Source organism: Oxyura jamaicensis, chromosome 1, assembly GCF_011077185.1.
Source record: "Oxyura jamaicensis isolate SHBP4307 breed ruddy duck chromosome 1, BPBGC_Ojam_1.0, whole genome shotgun sequence".
Classification (NCBI taxonomy): domain Eukaryota; kingdom Metazoa; phylum Chordata; class Aves; order Anseriformes; family Anatidae; genus Oxyura; species Oxyura jamaicensis.
In genome coordinates, this window is record NC_048893.1 from 52,219,418 (window position 1) to 52,227,482 (window position 8,065).

An 8,065-nucleotide genomic window follows, 5' to 3' on the forward strand; every position below is an offset into this window, starting at 1 on the left:
AAAAAAAAAACAAACAAAGAAACAAAGACTTCTCTTTTTATGCCATTAAAGGCACATTAACCTTTTGTGGAGCTTTGGCTTCAACTTCACTGCTCCTTAGAAATAAAGGCAACAAACAAAAAAGACCTCCAGGAAGAATATTTTATCCTCAGTGTCAGAACACTGAGCACTGAGACAAGTCCATACGTGAGAGTAAGACTCTAGTACGTCTACGTGGTACAAGATACATATCCATAGCGGTGGAAGCACGTTTTTATTATTATAAGTCCCAAATTCAGAATCTGTTGACATATCCAAGCACACTCGAAAACAATCTGTTGCAACACTGACTTCGGTCAAAGGAGTTGTCCAAACAAGACTCCAGTTCTAGGCTGAGGAGAGTCTGGGGCATGTCTAAGGAGATGTGAAAGTTGGGTGAAGGAGGAATATGCTACGGTGGGAGGCACATCATAGGGAGATCTGACATTCCTAGTTTCCTGGAAGAATAAGAAACATCCAGCCCTTCTATCTCACTCCCAACAATGACATACTCACCTTTGCATACAGAAAGGCTTCATCCACCAGGGATTTGCTGGCAAACATTGTCTCTATGAAAGCCTACAAAAAAAAGCAGGGCCTTTCAGTTAGTAAAGGAGCCTGAACTTGAGAGAAGTTCTTTATTATCCACTGTCTTTTGGGGAATGCCTAAAATGAGCTGATTCCTTGAAAACAATGGGATAAGTGGGGAAGAAAATGTCATAAGAAGAGTGGAAGTTGGGGAGAGAGTATAGGACAACCCCTATTCCTGAAGAGATGGTACTTTAAAACAGTCTAACAGCTGCTGGCTCATCTTGGCTGAAGTTCCATTAACTGAGAGAAGCTAGTGGTCCAAACAGTCTTCTTGTTTCTCCTTGTCATGTGGAGGGAGCTAAGCTCAGCCAATAGCCGAGAGATAACAATTCAGTAACCAAGATTAGACCTTATCCTTCCAACCTACCTCACCCTATCACCACCCCTCTCCCCTTTCTTATTTAAAGGAATGCATTGGTTCATTTTGAGAGCAGTTCCTTTTAAGCACAACTGCATACCTCTGCTGTCACCCGTCCAGCTATCTTCATCCTTTCAATCTCTGCAGGAGATTTGATCAGCCGAAGGTTTTGCACTAGACGTCGGATGCCCTGGATATAATTTTTGCTCCGAGCTTTTATCTCAGCCAGGGGCTGCATGTAGTCAGAGTGCAGCTCTTTGTGCACTGGTTTAGTCAAGTCATACCACACCATGCTTGACTCACCTGGAATACAAAACAAAAGCTGACGCAGAAGAAGATAAATTTAGAAATTTCTTCCCTATACTGAAGAAAATCACTCCTCCTAAACTAGACCTGTTGCTACATTTGAGAAGATAATTTCCTTTGAATCTGCATTTACAGTCCATATATATACTTTCACAGAATAATAGAGCTCTCTTCAAAATCTGGAAAATTAGCAATGCATAACATGTAAGATTTGACAAATCCCCACTTGTATGCAAATACTGGGTTTTGTGATCAGCACTGATCTTGTGCGGATTAATTTAGAATTTGTGTATCAAAGCTGCACTTGTATAGGTAAGGGAGCCACCGCATTGCAGTGGTGCGTGTTCTGAATCATTCTCTCATTTAGCCTGTCCCCTCTGATGCTGTAAGACAGTTTACCTGTAACTCCCTGCATAGAATCATGGTCATTATCAACCATTCTTCAAAATATCTTTTGGGAAAACTGCTTATTTCAGTCATTTAGAGGAGATGAACTTACTGAGGACAAGCGTATTTACCTATGTGAAAATTTATTTAGAACATAGGAGCTCACACCCACATTCCCCCACAGGAGCATTTTAAGTGGGAATGAGTAGAAGAGCCATGCAGAGTCACAGCTAAGGCCCACCTAGGCCCTCTGTCTGTGGTGACAGTAACCGTTAGCAAATGCTCACAAAAAGTCTCTAAGAAACAGGGTATTAGTGAAAAAGAATTTTTCCTAGCACATCCTCCTCACTCTTGGTTTCTTCACATCAACGCTCCATCTTCATAACTGATTTACTGCTTTTCATGGGACTAAAATCTTCTGAATCCATTTATACTTTTGATGTTCCAGACCTCTCATGAATGATCTATAGTTTAAAACTTAAAAGGTGTGAAAACCTGCCACCTGACCATTTCATTCAGTGTTCCCTTTTCATTTTAGCTAATGACAAATAGTGACTAATCATTCCTATTCATCCTCTTTGTGCTTTCTATAACCACACACCTCTCATACCTTACGCATTGTTTTCTGTTTCAAGCAGAGCAAGTTTGTTTAGCATGTATCTCATAGCGAATCCATATTTCTGATCATTCTTGTTGTTCTTTCTGTGCCTTTTTAAATTTTCAATATATCTTTCTTTGAAACAAAATAACTAGAATCACAGGCAGTATTTAAGATCCCAGCATTCACTAGATCTGAGTAATCTCCCAAGCACTTGCCCTTTTTATATTGTCATAAGCTTCCAGCTTCATTTCATAATACATACAAATTCACCCTGGGTTGTAAGTATTGAGGCTACATGGTGACATAAGATGCATATGAACAAATCTAAAGGACAGTAATGTTTGTGTTTCAAGAATACGTCAATGACTAGCTAACAAAGATGAGGGGACTAACAAGATCACTTGATGGACCATTTTTCAGAGTCTATTATGAATAAAATTCCTTTAAGTTTCCCATGCTTCATCTGGTTCTGGCTCTGTCAGCAAAAGACACACCTAAAAAAAGTAACATGGTCTGCCACTCTGTCTTGTTTATTATATACCTTACTTTTCACAAATGTGCTCACCAGTATCCACAAGGGTACACAAGAAGTTTAGAGCTGAAGAAAAACTATTGTTTTCAAAGTATATTTCCATTATTATCTCTCAAGAAGCTAACAAGAATATCTGGTTATCTAACAGAGATGGCGTATAGCTGTGCTCAGTGTATTCAAGAACACTGAGAAAATGAGATGGCTTAATACTTGATCTTTCATAGAAAAATCTGATATGCAGCAACTAGACAACTGCTCACACGGGACAGACAGAACCTGTCAGAGAAGCAGTTTTGTATCACCTCACTGGGATTACAAAGTAAATGTAATGTACATGAAAGATGCCAGCCTAACTAAAATTTTCTATGAACAGATGAGATACAGAATAGGCAGGAACAGCAGAACAAGCCTCCTACTTGCACAGACCACCTCTCCATTAAGGATTATTCTTACTGAGATTATGTGGGACAAAAGGTGGGAAATTCACTCTGGCAAGCTAGAGTTGCCAAAGTTAGATGCCTAACTTAAGATCCTGCATCTTTTTTGCAGTCAGTCAAGAAGGAGAGAGTATCTTAAAGAACCTACATGAAACCCTCATTTCCACAGACACTAGCACCAATACAGGCTCCCTAATTACGTATTCAAGGGAGATGCTTCACCTAATTAGTACCCAGCTACTTCCCAGAACTGATAAGATGTCTCATTCAGACCCTACCACCCATGTCTCATCTCACCCCCTCTCCATTTTCTGTTACCTTTCAGCTTGGCCACCAAGTGCCTGAACTCCTCTATAGCATAAGCTTCATCTACTCCTGTGAGAGCAACAGCCCCATCTGTGCCTGACCTGGGCCCGTCCCACAGCTCTCGTCTCGGATCTCTCCGGGGCACAAAAAGGATGGCCTTGTGGGAGGGCAGCGCTTTGTCGGGAAGGCTCTGCAGCACCAGGATGCTGTCAGGCTCCTGGAAGCCGCAGAGGTACAGGAAGTTTGTGTCCTGGTGGAAAACGTAGGGGATGTCATTGCTCATGTAGTACGTGGGATTCGATAGCAGAATCACTGTGTGGTCCACTCCATCACAGTCCTGGGCTTCCTTCTGGATCAATGCCATCAGTTTGTGTCGGCGAAGAGCATATTCCACCTGTGACAATCCTGGGGTTACCTCCCCTGTGAACAAAAACCAAATCAGAGCAAGAAATTCATGGCACTCATGATACTTATCACAGTGCCTGATTCCTGCCTCCTCCCTGATGCCTTTCATATGCATGGCTTCATTGTGGTCCCTCCACAATTAGTCTTTCCATTGCTGTCTCCTACATCACTTCAGCTCCCATCCCTACAGCACATCCTCACTCTTTCTGCTCCTCCATCATGCAAAGGGAGAAATTTGTTTTAAACAAAAAACAGATTTTCTGTTTTAATTTCTGTGCAAAGGCAAAAATCACAGAACCTGGTAGATCTAGACAATCCAAAGCATTCAGTGAATAAAACTCTGGAAAGAATAAATTTCAGATAGATAAGGAAAAATGGGGAAGGGACAAGGCAAACTGAACTTTGGCTGCTGAAAACTGATGTGTTTTTTTTTATGGCATCTGGACATTGAACAGAAGATTACCTCTTCAGGCTGAGCACAGATCTCCTCAGATAAAGCTAAAATGTCTATTCAAATACACGCCAAGTCAACTCATAAAGTAACTAGTTCTAAGCTCTAAGGGGCAGAGTGTTACTGGGAGGTGAATCAGAAACACAGAGGTTGTCCCTGCAGAGTACAGTCACAGGATTCCACGCAGAAAGAAACCACGGCCTGCAGGCTGGCATCAGAACCTCTGATTAAAAGAAGGAATCTTCTCCGGGGAAGATGTTGCTGCTCTCAATAATTAACGATTCGGATTTTTTAAAGCTAAGTACTATATTCCTAATGACTCTAACTAAACAAATCGTATTTTAGATGAAGGTATGTTCATATTGCTCCAGTTGCAAAGGGCATGAAGCACAGCTATCAAAAGACTCACCAAAACAAGACTGAAGTAAAGAAAAAAAAACAATGAACAACGGACTAAGTATGTATTTTTTAAAATGTGAGACTCCTCAACTATGCTATAGATTAATTTTTGAGCCTTAATCAGTGCTTTGGCTAATATCTTATTTTAACATGGATTGAATTTCCATACTGTTAAATTCTAGTTTCATATTATTTAACGTATTGACAATTCTAGAAAATATATATATATATACTTATAAATGGATTCTTGCAGAAGTGGGGTGGGAGAGTTCTACCCAGAATGTTTTTCTCTGACAGAAGAGTTTAAAGAAAACACATTTAGTTTGCATTAAACTTTACACCTTGGTATTTGGTATAAAAGTTATTTATTTATTTTTATCTGTAGATATACAAATGACATAGAATACAAACTGTTTTAGTGGAATCTGATCCCACGTTTCTGCAATATTATGCTACAAATTTCCTAGCCTCCACTACATGCCAGCCAGCTAACCACTGCAAACAGTCCAGTCAAGTTTAGAAGCCGCAGTAGGTTTCCTTCCAATTGCAAGGCGTGGAATTCTCTCTGCCTTAAAGACATTTTCTTTTAAAAACAATAATTACAATAAAACAATGTCATATCATTTTCAGGAAAACAACACTCCTTTATTAAAAGGAATTACTATGAACAGCTAGAGTTCTTCTCTGGTATTTCAGTTCTGAGTACTTTTAAAGTATCTCATTTACTGTGAATTGTTCATCAGTGCCTTGAGCCACCTGATCTAATATTGCAGTTGGCTCTGCTTTGAGCAGAGAGTGGACCTGGTAATGTCCTGAGGGCCCTTCTGACCTGAATTATCCTACAATTAAACATCTAAGTATATGGTTAAATACTCGTGTTCTCTCTGTATACATACCTATGAAAAAATCAAACATTCTGAATATTTTTCTGGATGTATTCTTGAATATATTTTTATTTTCAATTTCTGTCACCTCGTATCTACAAACTGATTTTCACTATTTCATAAATGTGCACAACCTCACCATCTCTTTTATCACTACCTTCTAACTTTATAGAGACTTGTCTGTTTTTCTTCTCTTCCTCACAGTTCAAACACTCTTCTGAAGAGGACATTCTTTAGACAAGCGGTGACCATCTCTCAGTAAGTCTCTCCCCATTCTCCCTTCATGAATCAGGGCCTTTATTTTGTGTCTCACAAAATATTGAGCTCACTACTGCCTAGTGAAGCTAATCATGAGCAGCTGAAATCACGGACACCCGTATGATGCAACAGATCAATACTCTGTCCTGGACATCTCAGAAAAGCAGAGAAAAGAAAAAATGTCAGCGATTGGCTCATACTGAGCATGAACCTAACCTGGTTTGAGAAGGTGTGGGTGTGTGTAGGGGCTGGGCTGGCCCAAATACCGGTTTGGAATCTTCTTCTGCTGGGCGGGCTGGATGGAAAATCTTCGGAGCGCACATGACTTGCAAACTAGAGGAAAAGAAACGCACCGTGTCAAGGTAAAGGATCTTTACAGTCAGCAAACTGCAGAATTATTCTCCAGTCATCTTAGACGTTGTAGAATTCATTTGCCTCATATCACAAAAATAACCCTACTTAACTTTTGAATTTGTTGCGTACCTTGATAGTTTATGAAACAACTAAACTAATGACCAAATATTTGTAAAATAGATTGAAAGAAATTAGCATAACAGTTAAACCTGACAGTCCAGCAAGAAAACAGAACGCCGTGTTACATGCACATGCCTGCTCTTTGTGCGCAAGATGCACTCAGCTCTGTCCCCATCCCCTGCTTTGCTCAAGCAGCAGAGGGCTCGAAGCGATCCTTTCCGCCTGCGTATCGCTGTTTCTTGACTACACCTTCAAAGACCGCTCGGAACATGAATCTGTTCCGTGAATATGGAACAACTGTAGAATTTTCAGGGCCTCTACAGTCCTTTTGTTAGTAATAATGCCACTAAGACGTCACCAAGTTGCAGGTATTTTTTTCCTGGATGAAAGACACTTGAGGTTCCTTAAGTATTTAACTTGACAGGAGCAGCGGCCAAGTTGAAAACGGTTCCCCAGCAGCACCGCTGTGTATCCCATTTCCACACCCACTAACTGCTCATGCAGCCAAAGCAGGCAATTTTTAAAGAGAATTACAAGCGTGCATTTGGGAGCTGGGGGAGCGCACAGCAAGGCAAAAGCAGAAATTAAATACTGGTGTCACAAACTTTACCGACTTTGGATTTCTCAGTCGCAGCCTTTCACAGCTGAAGAATTGCTGACGCCTAGCTGCAAATTATCTAACACACTGAGGGAGATGATAGTGGGTTTCCTAACACTTAGCAGCTGATGCTTCAGACGCTGCCTTTCATGTCACTTGCCATGTGCCTGCTACAAAATCAACTTAATGCTGCCATGGCCTAGTCTCGGATTCTCAGAACAAATGATCAGCAACTTTTCAGCGGCAGAAGCAAGTGTAAAGCATGGACATGAGCTGAGCAGCTGCCGGCCTTGCAGAGGGAAGAGACGTGGGTCTGTGGCAGAGCTGTACGCCTTGGGAGTGGTGCTTAGCCACTAATTGGGGATTACTTATGGTAACAAGTGATAGGCACAGCATAAAACATTCACTACGTGATGACTGACTGGATGAACAGTCCGGGGATGCAGGGAGGGCTAATTATAGTTTTAATTACAGAAAACGAGAGGTTTTGTTGCGGCTCTCCCCCCAAACAAGCAGCGAGCTGAGGGACCACAACAGGCATTCAATAAAGCGACATCCTGAACACCTGGGGAAGCTTTCCAATGTCGTGTTTTATTTTCTACACAACAACCCGTTCCGTTCCCCCGGCGGGCCCAGGCGTGCTCAGGGCCACCACCCGGAGCCGGGGCCAGCCTCCCACCTGCCCTCTCCCCACCCTCCTCAGCGCCCGGGGCCGGCGGCAGGGGCTGGGGCTCCGCGGCGAGAAGGACCCTCTGACCTGGGGAGCCGCGCCAGCCCCTCACGGCCGCCAGGAGCCTCCGCATGGCCAAAGGCCGGCGCCAGCGCGGGGCTCCGCCACCCGCCCGCCCCCTGCCCGCCCACCGCGGGGCCTTCCCCGCCGCGTCGCCGCGCCGTGACACCGCCAACAGGCGGCCCGGCACCGCCTGAGGGGCCCGCCCGAGCTGCCCGCACAAGGCACCCGGCGAGCGGCGCTGCGAGGGGGAGAGGCGGTGGGGACCAGCGCGCGGCCGCCCTGAGGCGCAGCTCGACTGCCGCCGGCCGTTTCGCGGCCACCCCGCTT

General features: G+C 43.2%; 1 protein-coding gene across 2 annotated transcripts; it reads right to left on the minus strand.

Annotated features, from left to right (window-relative positions):
• Positions 1-387: 387 nt before the first annotated feature.
• Positions 388-7,924, minus strand: XPNPEP3 (X-prolyl aminopeptidase 3). Of its 2 annotated transcripts, none has more exons than XM_035338645.1 (5): positions 7,384-7,423; positions 6,150-6,266; positions 3,549-3,956; positions 1,068-1,270; positions 388-597 (listed from the first exon to the last, which is right to left on the minus strand). In XM_035338645.1, the coding sequence occupies exons 1-5, from the start codon at positions 7,406-7,408 to the stop codon at positions 505-507; spliced, it is 846 nt and encodes a 281-aa protein (XP_035194536.1). In that variant the 5' UTR covers positions 7,409-7,423; the 3' UTR covers positions 388-504. The 2 variants fall into 2 exon arrangements, with proteins under 2 accessions (XP_035194536.1, XP_035194526.1); XM_035338635.1 differs by lacking the exon at positions 7,384-7,423 and adding an exon at positions 7,763-7,924 and having other exon boundaries at positions 391-597.
• Positions 7,925-8,065: the final 141 nt, after the last annotated feature.